Consider the following 15,708-nt stretch of genomic DNA (forward strand, 5'->3'; position numbering starts at 1 on the left):
TCCAACAGCCATAGCCTGACAGATTCGTTCTTTCGCTTAGGTTTTCTAGTCTGGATTCTCTAGCTCTGCTATTTTTCTTGGAAGTCTATTAGATTTAGAGTCTTAGAAGCTCAGGGTGCAAGTCTGGTAGTTTTAGAAGCTTGAAGCATTGGTAGACCTCAGAAATTTTGGTTTATCTATAATCTCAAGTAGTACTTATTTAGGAAAATTAGAATTATGTACAATTCAAAAAGATACAGGTGAAAGGTTGGAGGAAAGGAATATATACGAAGGAATAGAGGAAAGGATTATGTGCAGATTAGAATTATGTGTAGTTCAAGAACTATGTGCAGTATAATAGAGGAAAGGAATAGTTGGTTTGTAATTTATTCTGGCTACTTTTAAATTGGCTTCGAGTATGCCCGTGCCAATTCATCTTAATATTTTGTATTGTAGGATGGGACTCCTGGTCCCGAATGCTTTTTGAATATTAATGAATTTTGTCATCTTTCAAAAAAAAAAAAAAAAACGTAACACAACTGCACCTCGAAAAGAAGTATCAAGAAATAAAAGAGAATGGTATGAGTGCAAATGGGTAGAAATACAGAGGAAGCTTGTGAAGAGAGGTTCTAATTTAAGGATTATGAACTAATTAGGCCCTGTTCATTTGAGATCGTGACAACCGATTGTGACCCCTAAACCAATTATTGGTCTCAAAATTAATGACATTTTGAGTCGAACAATCGGCCTGGGGGCGATAATCGGTTGTCATAATCTCAAACGAACATGGATTTACTGTTGAGTGGGCAACAATCATAGTGGGCAATCAAAATCTACAACAAATCAGCTGCTGATATTTTTACTAAACTTCTTAACAATGCAGAATACAAATTTCACCCCGTAATTATTACCAAGTTCATCCCAAAATTTCAAGGAACACCACATTGAGCTAAAATGATTAGCTAACTTTTTTAAAAAAATTCATCAGCACTTTTAGCACCAAATTCACTATGTTACATTACTTGTCCACCACATACACCAAAGCATTGGTGGATAGACAAGGTCAAAGAAAAGAAGAAAAAACAATTAAACCTAAAAAGAAAAAAAATAATAATCAAGACTAGCTTATCAGAACCAGACACTGTACAGTGCAAATAAAAAGTATACCTATGACGGGAAAATGGCCCATGATGAGAGTAAGGTAAATACATTATGAAAAGAATCCTTCACATTTCAGTGGTTGCGTCTGAGGACTGAAAGGAACCCGCCCGATGACTTTTCCTTTCGCTTGTCATCTCCCTCCTCCGCAACCTGTTAGATGAAAATATCAGAAAATGAATACCCAGTTTATAGAGACAATGAGGAGGCAAATTATAGTGTCCACATGCCATACCTCCTTGGTGATAAGCTTCAGGATCTCTATAATTTCCGAGAAGTCAGGTCTTAGAGTTGGATCCTGTTGCCAGCATTTTTCAAGCAGTTCTGCAAGTTTTGGATGAGTATGCTTGGGAATTGTAGGCCTTAGACCCTGAAAAACACAAGAAGTAATTTGCTAAGCCAAAATGCGTGGAATTATCTTGACATTTAACATGAATCAATAGAAAAAGGCGGGAAGATGAAAGAACTCAAATCATGCATGACCTAAGCTTTGCTTGCAGAAATAGGCAGGAAGAGAAACTCATTCATATCGATGAGCAAATGCATCAAATCAATAATTGTTTGATGCATTTGCGCCATAATTGAAAAAAAAGCAAAAAAAACACTTACCAAGTAAAAATGTGAAAAATCCAAGCTTCTACACACTTGGAACAATATATAGGCAAGTCGACCTAAGTTTTGTAATTTACATACTAGAGTGATAGAATTCCGGTCGACATGACCGAAAAGTTACCAAATTCGAAGGATTTTGTTTCAATAGGGATGAAACAGAAACATGTTAGCTGTTTCGTGTTGGTGTCAGTCGACATTTAGAACCATGTATTCGGGTCCATTGGGAAAGAGTATCATTGGATACTAGATTCATGTCCGTTGGGCAAGAGTATCCTTGGAGACTAGCAGATGCAATTAAGAAGTCAATTGATTTGGCTGCAAATGTTAAAGTCATTCTCAGCATGTGGGTAGAGATGCCAACACGGATGTAGGTTTGTTTTCAAAGGGGGTGCAAGCAGAAAAGGAATCCTAATCAGTACTAGAATTTTGCTACTGATATTGCCATATAGGAAATGTTAATCACATTTATCATTTGAGGCTTCATATATATATATATATATATATATATATATATATATATATATATATATATATATATATATATATATATATATATATATATATATATATATATATATATATATATATATATATATTTTGTAGTCCTTGGCTGCTTTCCCTTGTGATCATCTTGATCTTCTACTAGTATTTTTTTTTCTTGTTTCTCATTTTTAATAAGGTTTTCCTCTTACTGTTCCATAAGAAGGAAAACGCCTCCAAATAGAGAGAATATCAAGCGGCATCCACAGGAACATAAGGGTGAAAGGGTAGAGGTAGTTTCCGCTCCACAATAATTTTCATAAAATACAACAATAATATGCTAGAATGCTTTGGAAGACAGATTAGAAGATGGAGAATAAGGAAGCTCATAAGTCTTCATTTTATCTTTTCTACTTTGATTTGGATGCCATCACTCCATGGTTGAATAAGAGTTTCATCCAAGGAAGCAGGATTCTTCCCTAGGAGCCTTCGATTCCCGCTTTCGATTCCCGCTCTGGGAACCTTCGGTAGGATTCTTAGTAGGATTCTTCCCTGGGAGCCTTCGATTCCCGCTTTCGATTCCCGTTTCGATTCCCTCTTTCGATTCCCGCTCTGGCAACCTTGGTTTCATCCATTTATCCCTAGGTTAATTGCGTTAGTAACCTGACTTGGACATTTTCTACCGCTTCCAACGATATTTTTCATATCACGTAGGTAAGAAAAAAGGGCGGCCCAGTGCACGAGGCTCCCGCCATTTCGGGGTCTGGGAAGATGTAATGGATCCGAAGGTAATGATCCAAATTTTTGCTCAAGGATAATGCTCTAGTAAAAGCAGAATTGTGGTGCTGGATTTATATACTTGGAAGTCATTATCGATGCATTTCATATAAAGCCGAAAATTTATCGATATATTTCATATAAATCCAAAACAAAAACCCCAAACTCACTGATTATCAACAGAGGCAGTTCGAACAATGTAGAAAACAATTAGGAAATTGATGCATACCTTCTGAACCACACCTACAGCCGCTTGTAATGGGGTCAAGTACTCATAAGGAAGCTGAGAAAGTAACAAACAAATCATAACAGAAATCTGGTCAGACTTAAACAAAAATTATGCCATCGCAATCTAAAAAAAATGAAAAGTGACTGTCAAGCACCACAAAAAGCTTAAGTTCCAAGTCAATGGTAGAAGTTGTCACCTTCCCTGTGAGCAGCTCCCATAACATGATTCCAAAACTGAAAACATCTGCCTTATGATCATAGGGCTTGTGTTCGATAACCTTCAGTGATAAACATTATTATAAGATAAAAAGCAAAACCTCAGAACATAGTTCACAACAGTTACCAGGAAAATTGTGCACATATGTCCAGCCATTCAATTGAAACTGTAAAATATGCATGGTCAAATGAAATTATGATGAAAAATTATAAATATATAAAATGGCTTCAGAGCCCACAAGGTATCAAGCATTCAGTTTCTATACAAACCGAAGTGCAAAGCAAACACAGTCTAAGTCATGCTTAGCTATTTCATGAAATACTTAATGAGACTGATTTTAGAATAGATTCTTATGGATAAGAACTATTCTAGAATACAAGTTACAATTGTGTGTTGGATGCCATACAAGAAAATGTTCATCCCCCGAAAACATTTTCTTTATTTCCATGTTATTTAGTTTTAGGGATTTTATTTTCTATGTTATTTTATCGCGCGCGCGCACACATATATTTATGAGGGCCTCATGTATTAAACAGATAGCTTTGGAATAATATGGGATAACAGATCCTCCCCTCCCCCCCCCTCTTCTAATTTTCTTTCTTCTTCTTTCCCTCTCTCCCCTGCTTCCTGTTCTTCGTCTCTTTCTCCCTCTCTTCTTCTTCTTCTTCTTCTTCTTCTTCTTCTCCTCTTTCTTCTCTAAGCCTGCATCACAAGGCCATCTGAGGAAGGTCCATAGAACAGGTATGGTTCTACAACCTGGTTTTGAGGATAATTTGTGCAGTTGATGGAATGTGGCAGTTTCATATCGCTAGAGGCTAGAGAGTAATGCGAGGGCATTCTTTAGAGCACTTTTCAGTTGAAGGGACCCTTCAATATGCTTGTTTCAACGGTGTTTTGCTCCTCGTAAACATCATGATAGGTGGTCCCTCCATGCGATTTGTTCAGGCTCAGTCTGAAGGCACAAGTAACAAAGTATTGGTCCAAGGCACCTTTCATGTCCGGGCTTGGGGTATAGTGGCTAACAAAGAGGGAACAATCATCCCTACATATGCCATCCTAGGCTTAAGCTTTTAGGGCATGCCATTGAGGCAAAGGTGCCAACCTTATGGCAATGAATCAAGGCTCTTTACTAAGGTTTCTCCCTTGAAGATCTGTACTGGAGAACCCCTCCCAGCTTCTTCTCTCAATTTTAGAACATTCATCAGTTACAACCCTGCAGTCAAGTTGGATCACCCATATTCACATGGAAACTCCTTGACTGATAGACTGGGAATCATACAAGCCCGTGCCTAATATATAACTTGGCCTTTTGAAGTGGACTTCTCTGTACCATTTCTGCTTCTAAAAAGATTTACTTGTAAAAAGGAAGAAAAGAATCATAATTTTGATCAACCACAGTTGGCTTCAAAGTCACACAGTTGTGGAAAATTTATGGTGTACTTGATGTGTAAATGTGAACATACGTATATATGGGATTTGTTGTTAATTATGTCGATAAATAGTCCAATTGGGCCCAACTGATGATCAAGCTTAGCATTCATTAAATTGTTTCACAACTGTATTTGGTAAATAACAAGGATCTAATCTAGGTCTTTGTGAGATTGCAGGGTTGTTACTGTATTTGGTACAATTACTGGTTTGATTTCCTGATTATCATGTAACAATTTTACTTTATGTTTTGAGATTGCAGGTTTGTAACTCTATTTGGTACAATTACAGGGTCTGATTTCCTGATTACAATGTAACTGACCTTGCAGTGGGAGTCTGAAAAAAATCCAAATCATGGAACAACTTGCGGGAATTCTTCTAAGTCATCTAACACCAACAATTGATAAATAACCCTAGATGTAGAGAGATTAGAGTATATTATTTACGAAATCAACGACATGGCTTTAATCAATAATTCTACATTGCTGAAATATAGCCCATCATTGGTGCTAAGCATTTCTATGTGTGATGGTGCATTAGGCCATGGGATCCACAGCATTGGATTGTGCACCATTCACAGGTCATAAGTCCACTTCACATAAGGATGGTTTTATCATACATGATCCTGAATATGATGATTTTCTCATGTAATTGTGGGGGACAACTTCTATTGGGAGATTCATATGGATATTTTCTAAAGTTCCAAAGATTGAAATTACAGGACTTTCTTTGGTTTAGACCCTTCGGTCATCATTTTGTCATTCTAAATCAGCCTCAGTTTCTGGAAAAATATCCTTTGGCAACTTTATCCCTATCTTGTTGCTGATATTGCAAGTTATCCTATTGCTCGTCTCATCTACAAATTAAAATCTCCCCAATCCATTGCAGTTAAAGCTCAATATGATACTATCCACCATCATAAACATCGTATTGAACACATAAGACATTACAGAAAATTTAGGGGAGTGATAAATCGACCCTCATATATCTAAAATCGTCCCTTTTAGCGTAAAATGTAGGGCGTGTGAGTTGTCCACCTGTACGGCGTTTAACGGCACGTGGCAACTTTATTCAACGCCCTAACGTTTTACGTTAAGAAGGGGTCGATTTAAGATATATGGGGTCGATTTATCACTCCCCAAAATTTATTGCACTCTTTATTATCCTCTTAATCAATTTCTAATCCACATACACATTTAATCAGACAGCCTCCGCATTAAAATATTTTTCTCAACTGCTGAACTGTTGCGGATCCTACTCCACCCCTATTATTTCCTCCCTGCATTATTGGGAAATGTTGTTTCCTCTCCACAATGTGCACCTCCATAGTCCATGATCCATTATCCTTTGCTAAATATCTGTTAATTTTTGCATTTTAAACCCTCCTTTTACAAACTAAGAACCTGTTGCATTTGTGACATTGCTAATCCCACAAAGGGGCAACAATAGAGAGTGAGAAATTTTGGTGACATCAAGTGAAGAGAGTCAGCTTTGAAGATTTGGGGAGTTAATCATCTCCATGTGGAAGTAGATTTAGAATGATAAAAAGATCATTAGTGAAACTGTGATTATCGAACATGCATATTTTGCGAATTAAAAAATTATTACAATCATAAAGAAAACACTTGATCGAAAAGGAGAGAAGAAAAAGAGATGCCACTTCAAATAAACAAGGCTAGGGTGAGAAAAGACTAGAATTGAGAATAGTGAAATAAAACAGTACTCCAAACAAGAAACACGTATATGAATACTATGTTAATAATGGACAAGAGGAACACATAGCCTTCTAAAGAACCATAAAGAAAACGTCATTGAGACAAAATATGTATATGTGCTGATAACAGCAAATGGAAAGATATTTAAAGTATTGAACAATCATATTTGCATAAGCATGTGGGAACATTGGAACAAATTTAAATGTTTTACAAGTAAACTTTCAAGTTCAGTAATGCAATGCACATGTCAAAAGAAAAAAAAAAGAAAGAAAAAAAAGAATGCGACAGAAGTTCCACCTCAGGAGCCATCCAACGATATGTTCCAGTTTCGGCAGTCATAACTCCAGATTGAGCTTGCACCCTGGCAACTCCAAAATCGGCAACCTTGACAACCTGCAGTCAGTGCTAAGAGTATTTCAACCAAATAAAACAAGAAGCATGATAAAATGTTACAAATTAATACAACAGAACTTGATATATTTTACGAAAGCAATAGAAAAACATAAGAGGAAAGGAGACATAAAACAAGTAGGCAAGTACATTGAGGGATACTGATGAATTCTGAAAAAGAGGAAAAAAAGGGACAAGGAGGTTGGGTCAGCCACATCCAAATCATGAAACCAGTTTGAACCTACGCATTACGTTTTCATAGCTAGTTTCAGGCATTTGTAGTTAGCAGTGAACCGTGTCAAAATTGCCAAGTTAAAACCGATCATGTTGTAATCTGTGTTGCATGGATTTGGATTCCCATGTCAGGATCTGAAAAGGATTCAAGGTGTCGGATTCGGCAAATCCAAAAAAGTAGGATTCGTGGATTCGGTAATTTTTATCAAATAAAATAAATATAAAAATTAAAAAAAATAAAAAAAAATAAAAATAAAATAAAATATATATATATATGAGGAAAGTGAAGCTACACTGCCGGTGTAGCTAACTTAGCTACACCGCCGGCTTAAAATACAATGGGCCCACATTGTTTTGGTGATCCAAAGAATTCATTTGATTGACCCTCACATAGATAGGGTGTCCACCAAAAATCAGCTCCATAGGATCATCCCAACCCTATGATTTGTGGAGGCAAAAATGAACGTGTAAAAACCTTTACAAATTTGTCCATTTTTGCCTCCACAGTTTGAAGGGTTGGGATGATCCTATGGAGCTGATTTTTGTGGACACCCTATCTATGTGAGGGCCAATCAAATGAATTCTTTGGATCACCAAAACAATGTGGGCCCATTGTATTTTAAGCCGGCGGTGTAGCTAAGTTAGCTACACCGGCGGCTTCACTTTCCTCTATATATATATATATATATATATATATATATATATATATATATATATATATATATATATATATATATATATATATATATGAGAAAACTGTTGGTGAGCTTAAGCGCACCAAACCTATGGTGCGCTTAAGCTCCCCAATCGCATGGGGGCCCACTTTGTTAGGTGATCCAAAGCATTCATTTTAAAGGCCTTATGATAGATAGGGGGTGTACCAAAAATCAGCTCCATAGGATCATCCTAACCCCTTCATTTGTGGAGGACAAAAATGGGCAGATTTGTGTCTGTCCATTTTTGTCCTCCACAAATGGAGGGGTTAGGATGATCCTATGGAGCTGATTTTTGGTACACCCCCTATCCATGTTAGGGACTTTAAAATGAATGCTGTGGATCACCTAACAAAGTGGGCCCCCATGTGATTGGGGCGCTTAAGCTCACCAAAAGTTTGGTGAGCTTAAGCGCACCAACAGTTTCCTCTATATATATATATATATATATATATATATATATATATATATATATATATACGTGTGTGTGTGTGTGCATGGATTTGCTAGGGACCATCGTAGAAGGCATTTCGCGGAGTGTATGTTGCATGTGAGAGCAGCCACATGGGCTCAGATTTTGTCTTATTCATATGAGGTGGCTGCTCCCTCATCCAACAGACGCTCCGCGAAATGCCTTCTGAGATGGTCCCTAGCAAATCCCATATATATATATATATATATATATATATATATATATATATATATATATATTTACTATTTTTAATTTTAAAATTTTATTTTATTTATAAACTACCGAATCCGAATCCTACTTTTTGGGGTTTGTCGAATCCAACACCTCGAATTTGTGTCGGATCCCGACACATGAATCCAAATCCATGTAACACAGGTTACCACACTTCCCAACGTACATGTGCAACATGGACACTAAACTGCTGGGTAACCGTTGGGGTATACAGTTGGGCTTGGTCCCAAATAAAACCCTGTCAGCTCAATCAACACATTCAAAAAATCAATTTTTTTATTCTAATTCAAAAGTTGTAAAATCATGCAAGTTAGAATAAGGCCTTATGATGGGGACATCAACAATGGGCGTGAATTCAAGATTTACAAGCGTAGACGTGGACGAGACTGATGGTGGAGACTCTAGCATGGGCCATGGACATGGGCGTCTTTTTTTTTATCTTCTATTTTCGTCATTTTATTTGTAGCCTGCTTTTTAGGGATCAAATCTCATCCATTTTGTGTGTTTTTGGTATTATTAGAAAGGTTTTTCAATTACCATCTAATGAGCCCAAAATCACATGGTTTGGATGTGACTTGAGCAAGTTATGAGTGTTTTTATGAAGTGGTATAGGTCTACCATGGGATTACTATTTTAGGTAAGTTTTTAACTTTATTTAGTTTACTTTGGATTAGATGAATGGTTGAGATTAATTGATTAGGTTTTAAGTTATCTTCTAGGGCTTTTTTTCTTATAAATACATCTTATGAAAGCAATGTAAATGACTTTTGAATATTGAATAAAATTGATATTTTTTGTGAGCCATTGAAGCTTGGAACTTCATCTCTTCTCTCTCCTTGGTGGCTTGGAGCCTTTCTTCCCAATCCCCTCTCATTTTCTCTCTTCTATTCTCCTCTCAAATCAGCCATAAACAAGTAAGTCATTAATTCTTCAATTTTTTGTTTTTATGTGTTCTTGAACCCTAAAATACAAAAACCCAAAATCCAAATATCTCCTACATCGTTTACGATCTCATCTTGAAACTTTAAAGGACTTTATTTGGGACTAAACCTCAGCTAAAGCATCCAAGATCCATATCTTTAAACTCCTTTTGCAGCCAATTGAAGATTCACACCCTTTTCAACCCTAGAACGCGTTTTCTTAGAAATTGATGGTGCAACGGCCATCAAAACTGAACCCTAGGACTGAAATTGGTTTTCTTTTCATCTTTTAGATCATACCCTACGAACCACCAGCCCTAAATCCCGAAATTACAGATCTTTCCAAATTACCAAAATACCCGTTTGGCCTAAATTGGACTGATTTGACCCTGTTTTGTTGCTGCATAAATTTATTAGTGTTTTTCATTGGATTATTTCTGATTTCCCATCAAAATAAGGTTTAATTCATAGGTTTTTGGAACTGTTCTAATTATTTTACTTGGTCCCACGCTTAAAAACCCCATTTTAGCCTAATTTAACCCTTAACTAGTTACCCGAAAGGTCTTCTAACTGCTGAGTACTTTGTGCAAGGTTTATTTCATTGCTAATTGTTATTTTTCCATCTCTTATTGCTGTTTTAAGCCTTGATATTGCTGCTGTCCGCAATATGAATTCGCAATAAATCAGCCTTAGTGGTTCTCGTTGGTGCCTCTAGCCTTTAGATTCAGCCTAAGAGTTCCTATAGTCTTTATTCCAATTAGGAGTGTAGGACTTTTTCCCCTTATTTAGGTATTGTCCTGCATAACCCAAGAGATAAATCATCATCATCTTGCTACATCTAAGGTAGTCCTTGCTACAGAGCAGTCATAAATAATTGAATCGCAATTTTTCGAGGAATTGTGTAACTTGGTATATTAGATTTTTTAGTTTCGAGTTTATTTAGGGAAAGAATTCGAAAATAAGATATTTAAGAGATATAAAATTATAAAATTTAAGAAAAAATAGAAAATAGCGAATTGTGAGTTTATTAAAACATTTTTGTGATAATTTTGTAAAAAAAATAAGATATGAAAATATAATGATATTTTCGAAAGGGAAATGATAAATGCGCTCTTTTCATCACTAGGGCCACCTAGCAGCAGTGTATCAATGACTGCAGAGGGGTTGATGTACATCAGGTCAGAAGGATTCAACGGATCTTATTGCCACGCACACTTCAGTTGGGTGTCTCAAGTGATGAAAGGGGCGCATTTATCATTTCCCTTTTCAAAATCATGGGATAATTATGGGGTTTTTGACTTTTTATCAAAAATTGCAATATTTAAAAAAAATCAAGGATTGTGACAATGAACTAGAGGACCACTATGACCCCATATAACATATCTTAAGATGCAAATACTAAATTTAAGAGAATCCTCAAGTGTCTAGCATAGCTAACTTTTAAAATTCAGGACCCGTGGACACTTCCATATAGTAACGGTAACGGATAAATCAATTAGTAATATAAATTCTAAAAGAATAATCATTTAAAAAAAATTCAAAAAGAATATCAATCATGGTCCGTTAAAAAACTAAACTAAGAAATAATCATTTCATTTTATTGTGATTATTCAAAAAAAATTCTAAAAGAATATCAATCATGGTCCATTAAAAAAACTAAACTAAGAAATAATCATTTCATTTTATTGTGTTGACACATATTTTTCTAACATGTATGTTACCGAGATACTTCACATATTCATGTCTAAGAGAGCCAATATCGATATAAATGATCTTTCCATTGTGTTTGGCTATAGCTAAGCTCCGGAACCTAGAGCCGCTTGGCATCCAACCCAGTTCCAACCATTATTTTGAAAATCTTACGATTTACGATTCAAATAAAATCTTATGGATTAGGATTTGAATCCCATGATTGAATATTAATTGTATAAATCTTAAGGTTTTCAATTAAATCTTATGATTTTCGATCATAAATCGTACGCTTCATACGATTTATGCGATTAATCCTAATTAAGTATTGCACAAAAGAAAATTAGTTTTTCTTTCAAAGGACCTCCTTTTCCAGATAAAAAAGCCTTTGAAAACCCTCTCGCAAGAAGGAAGAACCGAAGAAGACAAAGGTGGAGAAGACCTTCGAACGAATTGAACCAGTTTGAACAAGTAAAGAAAATGCATGTGCTTAAGGACATTACATGAATCGAGAGGGGAGATGACTATAATAAGGACAACATTGATGACATACTAGTTTTTTATATTTGATATTTTTCATTTGATGTTTGAGACTGAGAATTTTTATGATCTTGTGCCTTTTATTGTTTTTAAGATTATTATCCAATATTGCATTGGTTTGGATGGGAAATAGACGATTAGTATGTGACAAGTTTGTTAGCAAATAATTCGTATTATCATATTGAATAACTAATAATGATAGTTTCTATTTAAATTAATAAATTTGAATTAAAAATGAATAACTGGCTTTTTTATTTTTTTTATTCTTTGATTTTTTTTAACTTTTGGATACACACACATACGAATGAATCTTATGATTTACGATAATTTACGATCCGATACGATTCAACTCCAATTACATGATTAGATTCCGATTTTCAAAAATTTGGTTCCTACAATACACTTCTCGGATCGAGGAAGAGAAACAGCTTGACGTCATAGTCACAAAAAATTGTTTTGGGAATTTCTTGAGAAGGGTGTATCTTGGGATATTTTAAATTTTTTATTAGTTTTAGGTGTATATCACGAAAAAAAAAAACTGGAAAAAATTTGAAATATTAAATTTAAGAACCAAATTAGGAAAGCAAATCATAATGTGAAATTAGCATAATATCCTTAAAAATTTAATATGAATATATCTCGATGACTTTTCAGAATATCAGCAAATTCAGGATTCTTGTCATTTTATCCAGAAATCACAAAATATCATGATATTTTGGAAAATATTGGAGATATTTGTGACCATAATTGATGCTGGATATTTGAAATAATGCTCGATTCGTATTATGTTTGATAAAAAGAATGAGGGAAGCTCCAATAGAAAAATATAGAAAACAAAAATTGATTCGAAGATGAATCTGTTCCCATGCAATAGTCAGGAATTCTTCGTATTACGTTCGATAAAAGAATGAGGAAAGCTGCAAGAGAAAAATATTGGAAAGGAAAATTGCTTCGAAGATGAATCTGTTCCCATGCAATAGTCAGGAATTCTGGTTCAGACACCAAGCAGTTATCTATCTAAACGCACCGTTGCTCCATACATTCTCCTTCCAAGATCACTCATAGTCTTCATTGTATATTCTTTTCATACATAAGAATACCCCCACCATATCCATATGGAGATCTTAGTTCAAACGCTTCGTTGGTCAATACAAGATGCTCCCTTTTTTGCATTTATTGAGATTCTTTCTCTACGAGACTCTAATCCAAGGTTGCCAGGGCGGGATTCGAAAATGGGATTCGATTCGGGATTCGAAAGCGGGATTCGAAGGTTCCAGGGATGGTTGGGAGCGGGATTCGATTTTTCGCCGGGGAGTCGCCGGAGATTCGCCGGGGAGTCGTCGGGGATTCGATGGGGATTCGTCAGGGAGTCGTTGGAGAGCGATAAAAAATTAATAAAAGATAAAATTTAAGGAAAAATACCTGAAAATCAAAATCTAAGCATTCAGTTGGTAACATAAATGAAGATAAATACAATTACATTATGAAAATTCACAATATGAGAAGCAATTACATACCTGGGGTGACTCGTTTACCACCGCCTGGTGCTGGAATATTGAGATATGCAGGGTCATAATATTTTGGAGTGAGTACATGAGCCAAGGCATGCATTCGAATATTCATCTTCCCCCATCGTCCCACCACAATACCATCAATATGCTTGTACATGTCAGGCACATCTTTCAAGTTATCTTTTATTTGTCCTAACATATTGTCCATGCCTTCGTACACTTCTGATATCAGACAACCTTCCTGGTCAGTGAACTTAATCATTTTATAGAAGGGCTTCGTAATTAATAATGCTAATTTTATGTTCGTCCAAAATTCATCAGAGACTACACAAGTAGTTGTCATCTCGCCCCTCTCTATCATCACTTTGTCGGTGCAAGCATTCAACCAATCTTTCCAAGAATCTGTTAATACTGTCATCTGCAACGCCTCCCTTACATCGAGAAGTCTCTTAAGTGTAGTATAATGAGTTGCAAATCTAGTCTTCGCAACTTTCAGCAACTCAAACTTCGAATTGCTTCTAAATATAGCAAGAGCCTGCGAATGATTGGTAATATATTTGACGACATCCTTGTAGGAACGGTAAGTCTCTCCAATCCAACCTAGGTGGTTATGCTTGGTCAAGTCTTTGAATATCAAATTTAATGTGTGTACCACACAAGGAGACCAAAATATGTGGGGAAAAACTTTATTAACTTCTGTCCCAGCAAGCTTGCAATTGGTTGCATTATCTGTCAGCACTTGCACAACATTAAACATCGAACCAAACATATTTGATGCCAGTACATTAAGCAGGGCTTTGTTCTTCACGTTTGTCCATCCATCAGAGACAATAGAAAGCCCATGTTCAGGCCATTTTTCACTCAGAACACCTAGATCTCTTGTTACATTCTCTTTCTCATGGTCCAATAAAGTTGTTCTTGCTTTCTCATAAGAAGGCAACTTGTATCCAGGCACAAAATTGGCGGCAGTTATCATCTCTTGAAAATATGGAGATCGGAGGACGTTAAAGGGAATCCCATTGGCGGCAAAAAATCGCAGCACTTTATGATCAACATCGTCTCTATCCTTTGCTCTAAAAGACTTGCCAATTGGTGAAACCTTACTTGAAGAAGTCGCAGCAGAGCTGGAAGACTTGGCAAGCATGTCTAACCGTGATTTCTTCAGTGGCAGTCTCCCAGGTAAATTCTCTGCTCTTTGGACTTGGCTTCTGATGTGCTCTTGTAATTGTCTGTCTTTTGCAACTGCACTGCAATATGCTATTCCTTGACCTTGACCTCTTGGTGCTTTCATAAGGTGTGCGTGCACCCTTGTATAAGTCCCAGTGTAAACCTTCTTACAGTGCTTACATTTCCACTTTTTGGTTCCTCCATGTCCTTCGCCAGCTTTCTTTCCTTTGACTACGTGTGACCATAAAACTGTCGCTGACCTTGCGTTCGGACCCAACACTATGTCCTCGTCATAATCTTCTTCCATATATTCTTCATCATAGTTGTATTCTAGGTCCCCTTCAAAAACTATGTCATCATCATCTACACCTTGGCCTTGAAATTCTTGGTCGACAGTCTCGTCCATCTTTCCTCCATTGCCTCTAACAAAATGAAATTGTAAAATATTTGAATACTATGATAGATATTTTCTACTATGAGTGTCTTACATGCATGCATGCAAGGGTATGCAGCGGTAGGCTCAGGGTTGGGTTTCCATAGGAATTCCCGAGGGTATTCACTATTTTGCAGGGGTAGGGTCAGGGTTGGGTTTCCCGTGGCGCAGTGTCGAATCCATTGGATTTATATCCAACAGACCGTCTTACGTGGGAATTCCCGAGGGTATTCACTATTTTGCAGGGGTAGGGTCAGGGTTGGGTTCCCCGTGGCGCAGTGTCGAATCTATTGGATTTATATCCAACAGACCATCTTACGTGAGAATTCCCGAGGGTATTCACTATTTTCAAGGGGTAGGGTCAGGGTTGGGTTTCCCATGGCGCAGTGTCGAATCCATTGGATTTATATCCAACAGACCGTCTTACGTGGGAATTCCCGAGGGTATTCACTATTTTGCAAGGGTAGGGTCAGGGTTGGGTTTCCCGTGGCGCAGTGTCGAATCCATTGGATTTATATCCAACAGACCGTCTTACATGGGAATTCTCGAGGGTATTCACTATTTTGCAGGGGTAGGGTCAGGGTTGGGTTTCCCGTGACACAGTGTCGAATCCATTGGATTTATATCCAATAAAGTTAACTACCATTACATAAGCCCTATTTGAGAATACAAAATAGTAATAAACTAATTAACTATTACATAGATATGTTACCCGTTCAGCAAAATACAAATAAATCACCCTCTTGCACCTCTCCTAGAAGCAGCATTTGACTCAGGATCACCACTTGCCTCACCACTTGCCTCACCAGTCCCA

At 36.6% G+C, this 15,708-nt stretch overlaps 1 protein-coding gene across 2 annotated transcripts in view; it reads right to left on the reverse strand.

Moving 5' to 3' along the window:
* Positions 1-923: 923 nt before the first annotated feature.
* The window catches only part of LOC143854706 (serine/threonine-protein kinase STY46-like), a 68,704-nt gene continuing 53,919 nt past the window's right edge, over positions 924-15,708 (reverse strand). For both annotated transcript variants that reach the window (XM_077364803.1, XM_077364802.1), the window contains exons 12-16: positions 6,892-6,987; positions 3,432-3,512; positions 3,236-3,289; positions 1,373-1,507; positions 924-1,290 (exon numbers count right to left, since the gene is read on the reverse strand). In XM_077364803.1, the coding sequence (XP_077220918.1) occupies positions 1,213-1,290; positions 1,373-1,507; positions 3,236-3,289; positions 3,432-3,512; positions 6,892-6,987 (444 nt within the window). In that variant the 3' untranslated portion in view covers positions 924-1,212. The remainder of the gene's footprint in view (positions 1,291-1,372; positions 1,508-3,235; positions 3,290-3,431; positions 3,513-6,891; positions 6,988-15,708) is intronic.

This window comes from Tasmannia lanceolata, unplaced genomic scaffold (genome assembly GCF_043159265.1).
Source record: "Tasmannia lanceolata isolate RefF3 unplaced genomic scaffold, GAP_Taslan_0.1 ptg000020l, whole genome shotgun sequence".
In the NCBI taxonomy this organism is placed as follows: domain Eukaryota; kingdom Viridiplantae; phylum Streptophyta; class Magnoliopsida; order Canellales; family Winteraceae; genus Tasmannia; species Tasmannia lanceolata.